At 45.4% G+C, this 18691-nt stretch overlaps 1 protein-coding gene and 1 pseudogene across 5 annotated transcripts; both read right to left on the minus strand.

Moving 5' to 3' along the window:
- Positions 1–1536: 1536 nt before the first annotated feature.
- On the minus strand, positions 1537–4319 carry LOC114040168 (annotated as a pseudogene).
- A 78-nt stretch (positions 4320–4397) lies between these two features.
- LOC114040167 (sialic acid-binding Ig-like lectin 14) lies at positions 4398–9718 on the minus strand. 5 transcript variants are annotated; one of them, XM_027858180.1, is made up of 11 exons: positions 9580–9711; positions 9034–9402; positions 8468–8523; positions 8239–8329; positions 7949–8017; positions 7564–7827; positions 6752–7030; positions 6478–6525; positions 6066–6329; positions 5766–5892; positions 4398–5616 (listed from the first exon to the last, which is right to left on the minus strand). In XM_027858180.1, the coding sequence occupies exons 1-11, from the start codon at positions 9617–9619 to the stop codon at positions 5520–5522; spliced, it is 1704 nt and encodes a 567-aa protein (XP_027713981.1). In that variant the 5' UTR covers positions 9620–9711; the 3' UTR covers positions 4398–5519. The 5 variants fall into 5 exon arrangements, with proteins under 5 accessions (XP_027713981.1, XP_027713982.1, XP_027713980.1 ...); XM_027858181.1 differs by having other exon boundaries at positions 6285–6329; positions 8239–8523; positions 9580–9718; XM_027858179.1 differs by having other exon boundaries at positions 7564–7748; positions 7949–8036; positions 8239–8523; positions 9580–9712.
- Positions 9719–18691: the final 8973 nt, after the last annotated feature.

Consider the following 18691-nt stretch of genomic DNA (forward strand, 5'->3'; position numbering starts at 1 on the left):
CTAAGATGCGATCCTCCTGGCTCAGTTTCCCCATTATGTTCCTTTGAAAGGGAATGTTACCCACCTGGCTATTCCTGAGTCTGGCTATGAGATGGATTTGATACTGCATGGTTGGAAAACTGAATTATCTGAATCCAAACAGAGCTAAGGATGTTTTATCCTCTCAAAGTTGGACCTTAAACCTAGTCCCTGCTTTATATCTGGGCCCTGCAGTTTTTTTTTCTGTCAGATTTTGTCTTCTAGACTACAGACCATTCACCTACAGTCGCTAGCAAACTCAGGGTACCAGCCAATGTCCCCCTTTCATTCCCTGGATGCATCCTGTGCTTGGTTCCAGTCAACCTCCTCTTTGGGACTCCTTCAAGGCAGGGACAGCTCTACACCCCTTGTCAGCAGGAGGCAGTTTCAGAAGTTGACACCTTCGTCCCTTACTCCAAAAGAATTTGGGTCCCATTTGTTTGAGGGGGGAATGATAGGGTTGGGATCTGGGCTCCAGAAAGGAAAAACCTTGGACTTTCCCACATGGCCAAATCTCTGACATTCTCCTGAGGCTATAATCCCATCAACTGGCCTTTCTTTGTGGCTATACCCAATCTCCCAATTTTGTTACCCTTAACCTAGCCTAGCCCTCCTTATGGCCCCTGGCCATTTCCCATACTTAATCCTAGCTAGGCTCCATTGTCCAGGTCCCAGGAGTCCTGTTCACCCCAGTTTACTGGCCATTCCCATTCAGATCTTCCTTAGACCCCTCCTCCAGTCACCCCAAACTACTTGGCCACTTCTAGATCCCTCCCACAGTCTTTCTGTATATAAGGTCCATCTTGTTTCCATTAAGATGCTGGGATTCTTAAAATCTGGCCACTGCTCAGATTCTTAAAATCTAGTGAATAGCTTACTAATGTTCAGACTCCTTAAGAGTCTGCCCAATATGGCGGATGTTCTAATAAACCTTGTCTTTGGCCAAAAAAAAAAAAATGATGCACCTATAAGGCATATGTAGTGTTGGGAAAGTGAGAGGTAGGAGAGCATGGGTTATCCACCTGCTTCACCCTATGACACAGAACATGTGTCAGAGTTCAGGCTCAGGGCCCTCTCAGATAACATTCTATAATCCAGAAAGTTTGGCGTTCCCTATAAGCCATGAGATCATTCTTGATGAAATGATATGAATGGAACAGATAAGCTTTTTTCAGGTAATTTCCTATGGTGGGCCACATCTTTATAGTCATATAATTGACAGAGACGAGCAGAGAATTCACAATCCCAGAAGGCAGAACAGGGACGCTTTACTGGCTACACAAAAAAGCATCTGACTCAGTAGAGCTTTCTTCTGTCCACAATAATACCCATCCTTCCTTCAAGACCAGCAAAACTGCTGGAGTACAAAGGGAAGTGTTGTGCCTAGCACCACCTGGTGGGAGCTATGCAGAACTGTTGGGAGTGATGCCCTTCAGCTGGGACAATCTCCAACATGCTATATTGAATAAATTTGCATGAAGAAATTCTTTTTTTTTAAATAAAACTATTTATTTTTTAATCAAACCACTAGGAAAGTATAACATAGCCTTGAAACACTGAACAGGAAGGCATTCAGTAAGAAGTTGTTATAAAGAAAACAAGATCTTTTCCAACACAATGCCTGGTACTAACATGTTGCTCAAAGTTTTAATCAACAGTGATAGTTGGTGCTAGCTGCCTCATGTACTCTAGGGTAGAAAAAAGCTCTTCTTTGCAACCTGCTTAGAAGTTTAAGTTGTCTTCCTACCCTTTCCTGTCCTAAGAGGGTCCTCTCAACGAGTTGTTTCTGTTGAAGAGGGCAAATGAGCAGGACCATGGTCAGGTATCATCTTTTTCCGCTTTGGGGAAAACTTACTTTCCCTCAGTTTACCATTTACCATTCCATTAAGCAGGAGGCTTAAGATTGTTCTGCAAGCAAAAAGAGGCTTTTTTTGGCCTCGACTCAAAACTGTTTCACATTAATCTCAAAAAACACTTTAACTGAAATGTTGTCTCTATAGTACCTTCCAGAAGGGCAAGAAAAAGTAACGTGAGCAGTGATCCTATACAAGCCAACGTGAAGGAATCTGAGCTTCACAAGCCTGGTGGGAGATTTCCCTTTTATGGTCTTGCTTGTCTTTGTCAAAGGAAAGATCACCTGGGAGCCGCTCAGTGCTCTAATTCAAGCAACCCTCTTTCCCCAGACTCCCCTCTGAATTCCAGTTCTCATACCGGGGAGAAAAGCACGATTGTGTTTCTCTTTTCCAATCAGTAGTGAACTCATGGCTGCTGCTTTTTAGTCTATGGGAAATGGGTCAATCAGGTGGATGTGAAGTTGGCACCAAACAAAAGTGGACGGCTACCTCAGGGATTCATACCAGATGGGAGGTAGGTTGGGGAGGAGAACTGCTAATACTTATAAACCCAACGGGTTATACCAGCCTCTAGGAATGGAATACCTCTGAACGAGCTGAAAGCCGTTAAGGGCTCCAACAGATAGAATAGGGGTCACCTTCACTGAAGGGATGGGCGTGGGTACTGTTAACCTCCAATCCAGATCTGAGCACCAGTTTCTTCACCTATGGGCTAAAACACATGCTGGAACCAACAGAGTCCAGAGGCAAATGTGAAATTCCCATAGAGGTATTCTTAAACTTGCTAGCAGCCTCAATTTCTTCATTCATAAATTTTCACTGAAAGGCAAAAATTTCATTTTTACAAGTAGACCCATTCTTCCACCCAGATGATTGCTGACAGTGACTCTATCTTGCAATAGATGCCAGGGAATCCTTCATCTTCTTGGTCAGGTGGGAAGAGGTGCATGTGGTCATCAGCACATTTGGTCACACAGGAATCTAGCTGCCTCTTCACCTGCCGCTCCTTGCTCCCAGCGTCCATCAAGTCTTTGGCTTTGCCAGTGCAGTGCAGGGTGCATCGAGCCAGGCAGTCTTGGAATTTCTCCAGTTCACTGGTCACGAGGGCTTGTGCCTGGGCCAAGGGAGCATGGCAGAGTTCAATTCACTGATGAACTTGCTTCACGGAGGCCTGGGTATCTTCACAGCAGCTGGCACAGCACCAGAACATGGTACCCTGCATCTCCTGGATGTTCTCCCGCTGCAGCCCTTTCACCACTGCCTCCAGCATCTGTAGCTGCTGCACCTTTGCCGTGGTGTATACTCCCACACTCCAGTCCCACACCCTGCCCTGCTCAGCCTGAGCTCTCTATCCTGGCTTCACAGGAGCCCCGAGAACAGCCCTGTCCCCCCTCACCTGAAGAAGTTCTTAAGTAATAATCTTTTGTCATCATTACAGCCTCTCTGAAAAGGCACTTTGCATGACCACTGAACAAACAGGTACTGAGCTTTCACCTCTGCAGTGCTTGGTCTGCACAATTCACAAATCCAGCTCCGCTAGCCAGACATGGCATGGCTCAAGCTTTAGTCACCTTAAGTGGTGTTGTCTTCCTTTTCTTCCTCCTGTGCCTCAGGGTTACTCTGGCAGTGGGGCAACTTCTCTGAGAAGTGATGTAGTTAATTGTAGAAAGCACTTGAGCCCCTCCTGGGCTCAAGAGCCCAGAAACCTGTGACCTCCCAGAGGAGCTGTGAACGCTGAAAAAGTCCACCTCTCGGGATCACTGATCGGTCAACCTATGCTTAGAGAAAGAAACACAAAACAGAAAAGGCAGCAAAGAACTTGAGATCCTCTCTCAGGCTGCCCTAGGTAAGCATATGTCCTCACTGTCATATGTTTGGAATGCCTCAGGGGGTTGAGGGAGCTGAGAGATATCTCACCTCCACCTTCAATCAATCAATCAATCGACAAATTTTCTGGAAATCCAGGTGTTTCAAACCAGGCAGAACCTGAAGAAGTCATTTCTCCTCAATCCTTTCAGTCTACAGTGAATGGCTCTTTCTGGCTTAGTAATTAGTCCTCTTGGACATGGTCCCCAGTTGGGGGACACAGCCCCAAAAAGAGATTGCTTCATTATCTGAAAGTACAAGGGCCCTAACCTCATCTTGAGACAGTGAGTATGCCCAGCTCCATCTTCCCTGTTAAAATAAAGCCCAGAGCTCAGGTAACAAAGAGGGGATAGTCCCACTCTCCTCCGCCCTGGACAAGACCTATCTTGAGTACTGTGTTCAGTTTGGGGGCTTGCATTTTAGAAAGGATATTGACAAATAGAAGAGAAAAAGGGGAGGGGCTGTTATGGTGGAATAAAGCAACTGAGTAGTTACATCCAGACAATGATTTATTTAGTTATTTATTTTTTGATGAGGCGATTGGGGTTAAGTGACTCGCCCAGGGTCACACAGCTAGTAACTGTTAAGTGTCTGAGGCCGGATTTGAACTCAGGTACTCCTGACTCCAGGGCCGGTGCTCTATCCACTGCACCACCCAGCTGTCCCCAGTGATTTATTTAGCAATGTATGTGGTTGCAGAAGCAAACCAGGACCAAGGCTCTCAGTAACCAAGGATATTGACCACTGGTTTCTACACAATTAATATACAATTTGGAGGGAGTGAAAAACAGGATTATAGGGATCGAGACATCTGGTTTCTTATTGGTGGAGAGGGTTGGGAGACACTGGGGTGAGAGGGAGAGGGTTAGTTTTGTGACATTCTGTAAGTCAGGTAACCTTCGGGAAGGGGAGTAATCTTGTGACTTCTTCAAAATCAGGTGACTTACAAGCAGGTGAAACAGCTTCACAAAATGGTGGATAAAGGCAAAATGAAGTCAATAATGCTATTTTTTCATGTAAAAGGTAGCAGGATGATGGGAGAAGTAGGGCTGCAGAACATGCCATTTGAGGATGATTTGAAGAAAATGGGCATGTTTAGCCTGGAGAGGAGAAGACTTGGAGAAGTGGGGGAAACATTATGGTTTTCTCCTTGTGTTTTGAATGAGACATGTTCTGATTGGCTCAGAGACCAGAAGAAGCAGGAGAGAGGGGAGAGATGTAAGCCATACTGGTGCAATGAGAGCTTCCTAAGCTATATTAAAGTGCAATGAGTTGCTTCAGGGGGTCCAGCACACCCCATCATTTGAGGGTTCCTAGCAAAAAATGCATGGCCACTTTCAGGGAAGTTGTCCAGTGGATTTCTGACCAGGAAGGGTTTAGTAATGGTTACCTCCCAGATTTCTAGGGATGACATGGGGAATGTAGGAGGCTACGGTTTCAAGATTAAGATGAGGGGCCAGGAGGATGACTCACTCTTTAGAGACTAGAGAGCAACAGGAGAGGAGGAAAGGGAGGTTGTTCAGGTGAGATGTAGAGAGAAGGGTGAGTAGGTCTCAGGGAAGTAGGAGACCAGAGAATCTTCTGAGGGCCAGATGACAAGGTGGGGTCAGGGGCTTGAGGATAGAGGAGAAAGTTTGGAACTGTGCCTTTGGGGAGTAAACTTGGGAGTCAATAAAAGGGAACTAGAAGGCTTTCTGAGCACTCATGTGGTCCCTGGTGAGGTAAGAGAGCAAGAATTTAAAATCAATGAGATGCTAGCTATTTCGATTTTATCCAGCAGTCCTATGTCTTTGACATATCCTGGATCCCGTAGAACACAGGGGCTGAGTAAAAGTCCATCTCACTCTTATCCATAGTGTCCAGGGGTTGGTTGACTTGACTGTGGAGAAAACACAAACCCCTGTCAGAGGCTAAGCTCAGGCAGGCTCCTGGCACCATTCCGGTCCTGACCAGGGCAAGCTACAGGCTAAGGTTTCTGGGGCCCAGGATCCCTGAGGCATGTCAGGGAGGGGACACATGCCAACTTACCAGGTGTAATAGAGCCAGGTGAGGCCATAGGTGAGAAGAAAGCTGACTCCCATGAGAGCTCCTCGAAGCAGGGTGAAGATCAGAGGCCAAGAACCATTCTCCTCAAAGACAGGACAGCAAGAGCAGGCTGAGGGAGACAGAGATTGGGAGCTAGAAGGGGCATGCCCCCCAGGCCTCAGCTGTGTCATCAGGACCCAGATATCAAGCTGGAGTCTCCAGCAACCACTGCTGCGGGCACCTGCTGGGGATGGGGATACTGGGGCCTTCCTCAGCTGCACCTCCCAGTTTCCTCTGACTCACTCTGTACACAGAGTCTCAGGGAGTGCTGTTGAGGTCCCAGCGGGTGCTGAGCTTGGCAGGTGTATTCGCCTCTGTCCTTGGGCCCCACTTTGGACAGCTCTAGGTGCAGGACCCCAGGGTCCGAGGCCTCTGAAGATGGCAGGATTGTGTTCCTGTAGGTCCACATAAGACGGGCTGGGGGATTGCTTTCTGTGGTACAGACCAGAGTCAGGGACTCACCCTCCAGGACCTGCAGGGATGACGTGTTTCCTAATAATTCTGGGCCTGGAGAGAAAAAAGGAGAGCCAGGGATGGGGATGAAGGCTGCAACTCTTACTCTGGCTTGGCTCCAGACTGACCTTAGAGGTCAAAGGAGGATCAGAGCTTTCTCCCTGTCCCCCACCCCCCACCTCATTGCTTCCTGAAAACCTACCTGTTTTATTTGCCCAGGAAACACTGATGGTCACATTCTGAGGAGGGTCTGAAATGGAACAATTGTGTCTGAGCTAGGGTCCTCTGGGATAGGTTGAGATCACAACCTTCAGCCTCCCATCCCCAAACTTCATCCTCTCCATCGTGCCCCACCTCTTCCTGCCTTCTCAGGTACCTCACCAGGCACCTGATGTCTTAGATCTTGGACCTTCCCCTCCAGCCCTCTTTTCCCTGGGCAGACCTAGGCATCCTGCTTCCCCCTTCCCATCACTTACAGGTGACCTTTAGCTGGACAGTTCTCTGTGTGCTCACTCTGGCCTTTGGGAATGTCACCTGGCAGGTAATGTTAGTGCCATCATCCTGGGACTGGGGGGTGAAGAGGAGTCTGGAGGTATTCAGCAGGGCAGAACCCTGAGAAGAAAGGGCAGTCCCAGTCCAGAGGTAGGTAAAGTGTTTTCCCTCTTTGCAGGCCCCAGGGACCAAACAGGTCAAGGTGACCTGGCGCCCAGACTCCAGGATCTCTGGAATGTGTACCTCTGGCTTCTGTGTTAGAGCTGGGAGAGGAGAGAGACAGTGATCCAGGAAGCAGCTTGTGCATGCAGGTGATAGCCCTGGGATTTTCCCTCCCATGCCCCCTGGAGATTATTTCCCCAAGATGCCTCCTGTAATACCCTGACTCTGGACTCTCCCTCTTTGGCCATCTCTCACCTTCCTCAAGGCCTGGGGCTATCATCCAATCTGAAGTTCTAATTTGTCTATCAGAGGTCCCCACCATGTGTCCATTCAGTTGACAGTTTCAGGACCATTCCTCCCAACCCCCTTGCCAGTCTGTCTTCCTGATGCCTCCATGAACACCCCCAGGGCTGGCCCTCCATTCCTAGGCATGCCCCGAGGTGCTCATCCCTGCCTGGAATTATGTTTCTTTACACAATGAGCTGGAGGAAGGATCGTGTGTGTGTGTGTGTGTGTGTGTGTGTGTGTGTGTGTGTGTGTGTGATATTCATTAGTCCTCCCATCCAGCTGCGCTTGTGTGGGGTTGGGGATTCTGGGGCCACACAGCTGCGCCTCCCAGTTCCCTGTGACTCACACTGCACACAGAGTCTCACTGAGTAGTTGTGATGCCCCAGTGAGTTCCAGGCTTGGCAGGTATATTCTCCACTGTCCTCGATACCCAGTTTGGCCAGCTCCAGGTGCAGGACCCCAGGATTTGGGGCCTGGGTAGAATGCAGGATTTGGTTTCCATGGGTCCAGCTCAATGTGGCTTGGGGCTCACTATGTGTGTAACAGACCAGAGTCAGGGATTCACCCTCTAAGACCACCAAGGATGAGGTGTTTCCTGGGAGCACTTGGCCTTGAGAAAGAAAGGGGAGTGAGCCCTGACCCTTTTTCCATCGGTCAGGCCCAGACGGACTTCTCAGCCTTTCCCTTTCCCAACCTGCCCCTCCCCCACCAATTGCCTTCTGCAAACATACCTGTCCCGTTTGCCCGGGAAATAATCTTCATATTCCACGGAGGGTCTGCAGTAAAGGGATATCTGTGGGCTGGGGTACCAGGACCCATCTTCAGGGATGGGATGAGATTGGTACCTTCAGTCTCACAAACCAGAACTGGCAATGGGAAGCCCAGGTATTCCTCCTCCCCACACACATATAGGATGCCACTTAGCCTAACCCTCTCAGGATCTAGGCACCCAGTGTCCTGTCTCCTCCCACCCTTCTCTTCTTGGGAACACTCAAGCATCCTTTTCCTACCCACAACTCACAGAAAACTCTGAGCTGGACTGTGGTCTTTGTGGTCACGCTGGGATTTTTGAATGTCACCTGACAGGTGAGGCTAGTAGCATGGTCCTGAGGCTGGGGGGTGAAGAGGAGTTGGGAGGAGTGGAGATCTAGGGAGGCAAATCTATTAGACGACAGAGCAGTTCCAGTCCAGAAAAAAGTCATGGGTGTCCCTTCTCTGCAGGCCCCGGGAACTGTGCAGGTCAAATTTACCTGGTGCCCTGATTTCAGGATCCCTGGAATGTGCACCTCTGGCTTCTGGGTCAGATCTGGGGGAGGGGAGAGAAAGTGAGTCAGGTTGCAGGAGGAGGGATCTACATTGTGTGCATCTGGGCAACAATCTTGGGATTGTCCCTTTTATGCCTCCAGTAGGTCCTTCCCCCCATTGTGACCCTTCCTGTGTCCTGACCCTTATCTCTCCATGCCCACCCATTCCTCACCTTCCCCAGGAATTGAGCTTCTCATCCCAAGCAGAGGACTCTGTGGCATCTCCATCCTTCTGACAGCCTCAGGCTCACCCCCCTCACCTCATATGTGTGTTTGTCCCTTTGATGGCCCACGCGAAGACCCCTCCCCCCTCCAGCTCTGTTCCTCAGTGCCCAGACCCTGAGGTGCTCACCCTTGATTGGGGCTATGTTCTTCATGGAAGGGGCTGTAGTGTGTCCTAGCCAAGGGTATAAAGACTATTCCACCAGCATGTCCTTGCCTGAATCCCACATTGGCCCTCACCCTGGAGTACTCATCAGCCTCCAAACACTTCCCTGGAACAGAGTCCTCACCGTCTACCTGGATAGATACCGCCTTGTCTGTGTAACTGTAAGCCATATTCTCCTTCTTCACCCAGAATGAGTAACTCCCGTAATCATTCTTCTGGGCTCTAGTAATACGCAGAGAACAGTTGTCCATCTGGGGATCTCCAGTGAGGTGGAACCGGCCTCGGGCCCAGGAGTGAACACTCTCTTGAGGGTCATTGGTGGCTGCAAGACTGCTTTTCAAAAAGTTGTAATAGTACCAGTATCCACGAACTGTGTTTTTGTTTTTATATTGTTGGGGATAATAGAAAGAGCAGGGGATGGAAACACACAGTCCCTCCTGCACAGTCACTGTCTCCTGGACATGAATCCCATACTCATTTTGAGAAATGGTTCCTGTGGAGGGAGGCAGGAGAGAGAGAGAGAGAGAGAGAGAGAGAGAGAGAGAGAGAGAGAGAGAAGCTGGAATTTCTCATGTTATCCCATCCTGCTCCCCAACCTTTCCAGGGCTATTTCTCCCTCAAACTCTTCCTTCATCCAACTACCTTCAGCCCTGGCTTTGTCCCTACTTACCCCTCCAGAGCAGTGAGAGCAGCAGCAGCAATAAGTCCATGGCGAGATCCAGGGCTCAGGAGAGGCCAGAACTGAGTCCTGGGGCAGAATCAGATCCAATTATGAAGTCTTCAAGGAGGAAGGAACAGGGAGTTGGGGCAAAGAGGAAGCCAGGAACAGGAACAGGAGGGGTGGGGAAGAATGGAAAGAGGAGTTCTCAGATCACTGAGCCTGGTCTTAGGGACCTCTGGCTTCATAGGAGGGAAGACAGACTGGAGGAGGAGGAGGGGAGCTGAGGGGAGGATGCCAGCATGAAGGTGACCAGCATGCCCTCCTTCTTTCCTTGGCTTCTTGTGGCCAGTGGGTTGCTGACCCATAGTTTGAAAAGACTGCTTCCCCAGGGAAGAGGGAGTGTAAGGAACCAAACATAGAAAGGAGTCTTTCTTTCTTTCTTTCTTTCTTTCTTTCTTTCTTTCTTTCTTTCTTTCTTTCTTTCTTTCTTTCCTTCTCTCTCTCTCCCTCTCTCTCTCTCTCTCTCTCTCTCTTTCTTTCTTTCTTGCTAGGCAATTAGGGTTAAGTGACTTGCCCAGGGTCACACAGCTAGTACGTGTTGTATGTTGTATCTGAGACTAGATTTGAACTCAGGTCCTCCTGACTTTAAGGCCAGAGCTCTATCCACTGCACCACCTAGCTGCCCGAGGAGACCCCTTTCTTACTCCTTCCCTGTCCCTCCATGATATTGCCACTCTGCCATACTGGATTTCATAGCTGTCCCCTAACTGTATCCCTCTGTATAGCCAGGATATTGTATATCCTGTATTGGATACAATATCCAGGATATTGTATATCTGTATAACTGTATAGCCAGGATGTTGGCTATCATCCATCCCTTTCTCCACAAGATTTCTCTGATCCTTTTTCCTGGCTCCTGAGGATGGCCCTAAAGTCCCATCCCTGTCTCTTACGGGATGGATGCTGATAATAGTAATAGTGATTGTAACATTAATCATAGCAATAACTCTTAGTTATCCAAAAGGCAAAATGCTATCCCTGGGAGGTAGATAGTGAGGGCCAGTAGGAACAAACCACATGTTCTTTTTTCTCCTTTAATTTTTTTTTAAATTGGCAACTTTTATTTTTATATCAACTATGTTTCCCACTATATCCTTCCCCTCTCCCACTTCCAGGCAGCCATCCCTTATGATGGAGAGAATAAAATGAGGAGAAAAAAATTCAACCAAACCCTAATGAATATTGAGAAAGCTTGATGTTATATGTCAGGTCCCCTACTTCTGCAAAGAAAAGGTTGCGGGGGTGGGGAGGGATTAGAGAGGAAGGGAGGAGCTTGGTCCTTATAAATTTGCAGGCTTTACTTTTGTTGTTATTGTTCTTTAAAAGATAGATTTTTGAAATCCGGCCTCAGACACTTTACACTTACTAGCGGTGTGACCCTGGGCAAGTCACTTAACCCCGACTGCCTCACCAAAAAAAGAGAGAGACTTTTGTTGCTATCTCTTTTTATATAGCTTTGATCTCCCCTTGCATCCTCCCCTTCTTGTGCTTTTTTTAATAGGAACTTAATAATTTTGTAACATTCATTTCTCTTTTTTTAAATTAATTTTTATCTTTTGTTTTTACAATCCCTAAATTTCCACTTGTCTCCTCCCAGAGAACCATCCCATATAACAAAGAACAGCTTTAAAGAAAAAGAGAGAAAGAAGAGAACCCCTCCCCTCAAGAAAAACTGAGCAATATGTTGAAAAAATCTGACAATATGCTCAGCATTCCACCCTTATGGACCCCCACCTCTTCGCAGGAGAGGGGGAGGGGAGGATACATCTCCCGGCTCTTTGATGGGGTCGTCATTGTTCTTCATAGTTTTTCGGTGTTCAACTTTGATGATTTTGTATTTGTTGTTCTTTCTGTTTACGTTGTCATCATTTCCAGGCCCCGCTAACTTCATTTTGTATCCGTTTATTTAAGTCTTTACATGCTTCTCTGTTTTCATCAAGTCAGGTGTTCCTTACAGCATAGGATTATTCCATTACATTCATGGACTACTTTCTGTTTCACCTTTCCCCAATTGATGGGCATCTTCTTTGTTTCCAGTGAGATTTGTTGGAGCCTATGAGTTAGTGCTGAGATGAATTGTATCTGTCAATGTCTCAGATGAACAGGGAGGGCTGCCATGTGAATGTTCTCTATAGCCTTCTGGTCTTCCCCAGTACTTCCAGAGAAAGGGCATACTGGCCCTGAACCAATACATTGACACAAGTGCCAGAAATCCATGTGAGGGTTGCAGGATGTCTTTGGTAGCAATGCAGTTTGAGTGTGGACTACTCTAGCATATATAAGGAAAAAGCTCAATTTCTGACATTACTCCTTTTTTTTAAATAGATTTTTATTTATTTTATTAAATATTTCCCAATTACATGTAAAAATGTTAACATTCACTTTTTAAAATTTCGAGTCTCAAATTTTCTCCTCCCTTCCCATCTTTCCCTCATCCTTAAGAAGGCAAGCAATTTGATATTGATTATACATGTGAAGCCATGTGAAACATATTTCCACATTAGCCATTCTGGCATTACTCCTAAGCAAGGTCCTCATTCTTCAAATGTTCTTGAAGATATGAGAGTGTTAACTGGTTGGTAAAAGAGAGCATACTTAGCTTGTGGACAATCCTTTCTGAGTGTTACTTGACTAGGGCACATGGGACTAGCTTTTGGACAACCTTTTCCACCATTATAATTGGTCTTCAGTCTTGATCCATGTTCAAGACTTAGTGGCCTTTGGTTTAGGCACTTGTCGAGTGATGATCCTTTGATGAAGTGGCTTAAGGTATATCATTTTTAATCCTGTTGAGGTAAAAGCCTTTCATACCTACTCTTAGTATTTTTAACATGAATGAATGTTGAATTTTCCAAAAACTTTTACAATTTTCTTATTATCATATGATCTTATTGAGATTTTGTGTATGTTTTATTAAGTTGATAGCCTTTCTGATGTTGAACCAGCCTTAAAAAAAATTTACATAAAACCTCTTTTGCCATGAGGAATAACTTTCTTATTGTGTTACTATAGTCTAATGGCTGATATCTTAGCTACTATTTTTTTGGGGGGGCTAGGCAATGGGGGTGAGTGACTTGCCCAGAGTCACACAGCTAGTAAGTGTTACGTGTCTGAGGCCGGATTTGAACCCAGGTTCTCCTGAATCCAGGGCCAGTGCTCTATCCACTGTGCCACCTACCTGCCCCTATCTTAGCTACTATTTTTGCATTAGAGATGCAAATTGGTCTGTCATCTTCAGCTAGCAAAACTGGTCTATCATTTTCTTTTTCAGTATGATCTTTACCTGGTTTTGAATCAAGGGCTCATTTTAGTTTTTTAATTTTTTTATTAATTTATTTTGATTCATCAATAATCACTTCTATAAGCTTTTGAGTTTTTAATTTTTCTCCCCCTCCTTTCACTCCTCCTCCCCAAGATGGCATATAATCTGATATAGGCTCTACATATACATTTCCGTTAAGCATATTTCCACATTAGTCATGTTGTAAGGAAGAATTAGAACAAATAGGAGGAACCACCAGAAAGAGGAAACAAAACAAAGCAGAAGAAAAAAAATAGCAAATACTATGCTTTGATCTGCATTCAAACTCCATAGTTCTTTCTTTGGATATGGATAGCATTTTCCATCATGAGACCTTTGGAGATGTCTTAGATCCTTGCACTGCTGAGAAGGACTAAGTCTATCAATGTTAGTCATGGCACAATATGGCTGTTACTGTGTACAGCATTCTCTTGGTTCTGCTCACTTCACTCAGCATCAGTCCATACAAGTCTTTCCAGGTTTTTCTGAAGTCAGCCTGCTCATCATTTCTTATAGCACAATAGTATTCCATTACATTCATATACCACAACTTGTTCAGCCATTCCCCAGTTGATGGGCATCCCCTCAATTTCCAACTCTTCACCACCACAAAAAGAACTGCTATAAATATTTTTGTACATGTGGGTCCTTTTTCCACTTGTGTGATATCTTTGGGAGACAACCCTAGAAGTGCTATTGCTGGGTCAAAGGGTATGCACATTTTTATAGCCTTTTGCGCATAGTTCCAAATTGCTCTCCAAAATGGTTGGGTCATTTCACAACTTCAAGGGCTCATTTTAAAAGATATTTGCTATAAGTTTAATTTTTCTGTTTTAATATTGTAAAATAAAAGCATAAAATCTTTACAAGTGTGCCGCTTACTACATGGAAGCAGAAAAATACATTTCTATTTTTAGCAGTCAGCAGCAAGTACAAACCACTAACTAGTTTCATTACAGCTGTTTTATATTCTTATGAAGTTTCATTATGTCAGAAGAGCTAATATGCTTCCTTCCCTTTAAAGAGATGGACATTTTCTTTAGTCTTTCCTCCTAAGATGCTTTGCAGGACTCTTGGGATGTTCAATACAGTCTTAACCAGAAGATTTTAAGCAGGTTGTCATATTAAAGAGTAATGGATATACAACTCTCTTTACAAGTCCCAAGAAATTGTATCCTTATTCATAAAGATAATGGGGTAGGGTGGAAAAAGAACCTTAAGCCTTAACAAATTTTGTACCGTTTAAATAGATTCTTTGTTTATAAAGGGAGATAAATTATTTTTTGTAAAAGCACATTATGCTCAGTAGCCAAATTATTGATTGACCAGTAATTTTAACCAAATTTCTATCAGAAATAAATCAATTTATGAATGAACAAACATGCAACTGACCAATGATCATAAAACCCAAGGTTCTAGGGGTACCCTGAGTGGTTGGGGGTGGGGGAGTTCTCTTCTCTTGAGTTATGGCTCAAGACCAATTTTGGTGTTTTCCTTCCACTATTAGCTATTAGTTCTAGAACTCCAGTTCCATTTAACCATTTAACATCAATTAGGTTTTACAAAAGAACATTTACTTTGAAGATATGGCAACAACAGAAGTAAAAACAACCCTGCCCCTCCCCAACCCCTTGGGAGCACACTTTCCCCTATATCACCTCAGAGAGAGCTCAGACTTAATACAGTTTCTCTACATAGTGCTGTTCCCACCAAGTTCAGGGCCAAATGTAACATTACCACTCTGTGAGTCCTCAACTCAGCTGTCTCTGGGCTGGGTCATGAAGGTTGCTTCTTGGGGCATCACTGCGGGGCTGGCTGCAAAACCCAGCATGGTTTTGACTCCTGGCCCTTAGGCAGCTCATTCTCCTGACCTTTTAAAACTCACAAGCCCCCGTGGGGGCATTCCCCTTTGCCCCCATTTCTAGGGATCCTGGTAGTCAGATCTCTCCTACTCTCTGGGACAGAGAGACAGTGGATCCCAGAAAGTGGAGCAGTAAAGTCTCTGACTTCAGGGCACCTTGGTCTGGCCTGGGGCTGATGGTTCTGATTTCCCAGCCACCACCCCTAGGGACTCAGGTGTCTAACTCCAGTCTCTCTGTTCTGATTTTTCAATCAGACAGTTAAGTTTCTGCTCTCCCCGATATCCTCTACCACTCTACTCACCCCAAAAGCCTGGAATGTGTCAGGGAAGGGCAAGAGGGAAGAGCAGCACCATCCTTCCGACTTAACCCTATCCTTGAACCTTGTAGCTCTCCTTTTCCCAGCTGATCTCAGGGCTGTCCCCATTCCATTGCCTGGTCCTTTCTCCTTCCCTTTGTTACAGTTCCCCCACCACTCCCTGAGTCCTCTCTCCTTCCCACCTATCTTAGTCCTTTGCCCTCCATATCTTCCCCATCTTCTCCCTACTTCATCTCTCTTCCTAGTCCTCTCCCCTTTCTATTTCTTATCCTAGGCTATGCCCTTCAATATCTCCCCTCTAATCCTGCTCCCCCCAGTGTCTTTCCCATCCTCTCCTCCATCCATTCCCCTCCCTTTCCTTATTTCTCCTCTTAGCCTTTTCCCCTCCAAAGCTCAGCCCATCTGCCCCATACTGATCTATTCTGAATCATTGAGCCTCAGGGTCTAATTTGAGGACAAAGAGGACAGGCAGAGTTTTGCTGTGGATTGAACATGGCCCATACCCTCAGTGAGAGTCATAGAGTATGTGCTTGCTTTGGAATCTAGGGGTGGCGGTGGGGAAGGTGGTACATTTCCAATTGGTTTTTCTCTCCTTTCTTTTCCTTAAGAGAAACTTCCTGCCAAGAGGTTTGAGATTTAAAGAAGTGAAAATGATGCATCAGATAAGGGCATCCTTGTCTGTTGTTTGGGGAACTGGGAGCAGGAACCTAGTGTTCACAAAGACATCGGATGTACGGGAAGACCACCTCCCCTAGCCCAGGAAGCCCAGAATGTAATTATAGGCAGGAAAAGACAGATAAGGCATCATCTAACTTTAAAATGGCCTTAATGAGTGATTCCTTTATAAAGTGTGAGCAAGTTGCTCCTTGATTGAATTATGAGCTATTGGCTATTGCCTGGGCAAAACATTGGCCACACTCCTAAGTGGCCCTTACAAGACTGCAATTCTGAAAGTTAGCTTAACTAATTTGAGCCAGTGTAGATTTTGGAGCAACTTTGTGGAATGTGATCCCTGCACCGATGTCAAAGGGAAGCTGGGGGGAGGTTCTCCCCTTCCCTCCATTGGCCATGATATCTAACTTAGTTACTTGCCCAACAGGAGATGCCCATCCAACAGTTCCAGAGAGTCATAGGCATATCTGAGGGATCAGACATAGTTACAGTTATAGACACAGAGAAGCAATGACTCAAGGGACAAAGCATTTCCAGGAATGTGACCTCATGGCAGCAGAGAAGAGAACTACAGATTGAAGGGAGAACTAACCCTGGCTATCAAGAGCTGCTTTGAGAAGATTAAATTTATGAATATAACAATAGGCATGAAAGCCCTGAATGAGTTGTAGTGGCCACCAATGCTCTCTACCTGTGTGATCCCTTCCTTTCCCACTCTCCAGATGGATGCTTTGTATATCTTTGGGAAACGGTACCACAGGTTTATGGGGAGAACATTTTCTAGATGCTATTCTTACCCTGGAGCACAGGTAAATTCTGAAGTGGAAGGGCTGGGGGGAGTTGACGGCTTTGTATTTGGTGAGACCAAGGAAGGAGAGCCCCCTCACCATGTTTTTTTTTGCTTTAAGTCTCTGATTCTGAAATGAATGACAGACACACACCTCCTTCCCTAAAGGGAACTACTTCCCATCTTGGATATACCTCTATTATCTGGATGTGTTGTCTGCTCTGATTACGCTGCAAGCTATCCCCAGTGTAGCTAGCATTTGAATATCCATTTAAGACTGGTAAAGCAATTAACATATATTATCTCATTTGATTCTCACTACAACTCTGGCAGGTAGGTGCTATAATTATCCCCATTTTCCAGATGAGGAAACCAAGACAGATGGCGTTAAGTGACTTGCCCAGAGTCACAGAAATCTGAGGCTGTATTTGAACTCAGGACTTCCAGACTTCAAGTCCAGCACACTTTGACACCTGGCTGCCTCATAGCCTCTAAATGACAAATGCTTGTCATTTCTTTGCTTGATTAATTAAAGCTAGGAAGGCCACCGGAGGAAGACTTGGAGATGGTGTGGTGGGTATTTCATGCAGGGCAATCTTATTTATCTTCTTTCCCATTTTCCCTCTATAAACTCAAAAACTATTTAATTATAGATATTATCTAAGACTGTGGAGGTTGAGAGAGAGAAGGAAAAACTACAGATTTGTGTTGGAGGAGAAGCAGAAAGTGTGTTTTTATATTCATATTTTGATTGGGGTGCCATTTTCATTCCCCAAAACTTGAAGCTTTTTGGTTTTTTGGTTTGTTTTGTTTTTTAGAATGGCTTCCTCGTGCTTCCCCAGCACACTACTGGGAGAGGAAGCAGGCTGCCCTCTTATTGGAGACAGCCTGAGGAGTGGACTGAGCTAGTGATGTCTTGATCACAATGCCACTCGCTGGATGGTCAGTCAATGAACAGTACCCTCTATGTGCCAGCCACTGCGCTAAGTGCTTCTGATGCCAAATGAAGCAAAAGATAGTCCCTTCCCTCAAGAAGTTTACAATCTAATGGGGGTGACAATATGCAAACAATATATGGAAAGCAAGCTGTAAGCAGCATAAATTTAGGAACTGAAATTATTGGTTAATCTCACCAGTCAATCAATAATTAAAGTGACACCCCAACTTTCTCTAGCCTTAAAGAAGGTTGCTCAAGAGGCAATGTAGGCTGCTTACCCATTTGTAGTGCTCCAGATATACCATGGGATACCCAATAAATTTGTATATACACACACAATAGACATCTGTGTGTGGGGGGGGGGAGTGTTGGAGTTGCTCAAACCATCTACAGGCTGGTTGCTACATTTTTCATGGGAGCATTTACATCTCTGAAATCAGCATTTCTTCATTTCCCATAAGCTGGTAAGCTTTTGTGTCATCCAGAAGTGGAAGCCTACTCTGTCTCACTACCCCCTCACTCTTCAGCTTCCTTTTGTGTTGTCTTCCCTCATTAGATTGTACACTCCCTGAGGGCAGAGATCGTCTTTCTTTTTGTTTATAGTGGTATCCCCTGCACTGTGCCTGGAACATAGCAGTCACTTGATTTATTAACTGACAGCAACTACTACAAAGATCTTGATTTGTTGTCTTGTTAATTGTGATGACTTAAGAAAGGGATGGAGAGAGTGTTAAAATGTAGACAAGGGTGGGGAACCCACATATAGCCTTCTAGGTCCATTGCAGCCGTTTGATGAATCCAAGTTTTACAGAACAAATCCTTTTATTTTTATTAATACATTTTTTTGTTCATCTTTCATCATTTTTATTTTTTTTAAACAAATGTATTTAAAATACCAAAGAATAAAATAAATTTCAATGAAACAATTCTCCCAGATTGACAGGCGCAATTAGATCATTAGCGAGCCATGAGGGCTAAATTGATGGCTGCTATCCTCATTTAGTTCTAACTTCCCCGACCTGACTGGCACCACTGCCCCAGGAGGCTGGGTGGCCAGAGTTTATGGGAGTTGAGTAAGCCAGTCTGTTATTAGCTTTTGACAATGGTGCCTTGTGTTTCTGTTTGAAGTGGAATTTGTGAATAGTTGCAGAGCTCGACAGTATTTTTTAATTCTGTCTGCTTAACA

This window comes from Vombatus ursinus, unplaced genomic scaffold, assembly GCF_900497805.2.
Source record: "Vombatus ursinus unplaced genomic scaffold, bare-nosed wombat genome assembly UNPS02012758.1, whole genome shotgun sequence".
Taxonomy (NCBI): Eukaryota; Metazoa; Chordata; class Mammalia; order Diprotodontia; family Vombatidae; genus Vombatus; species Vombatus ursinus.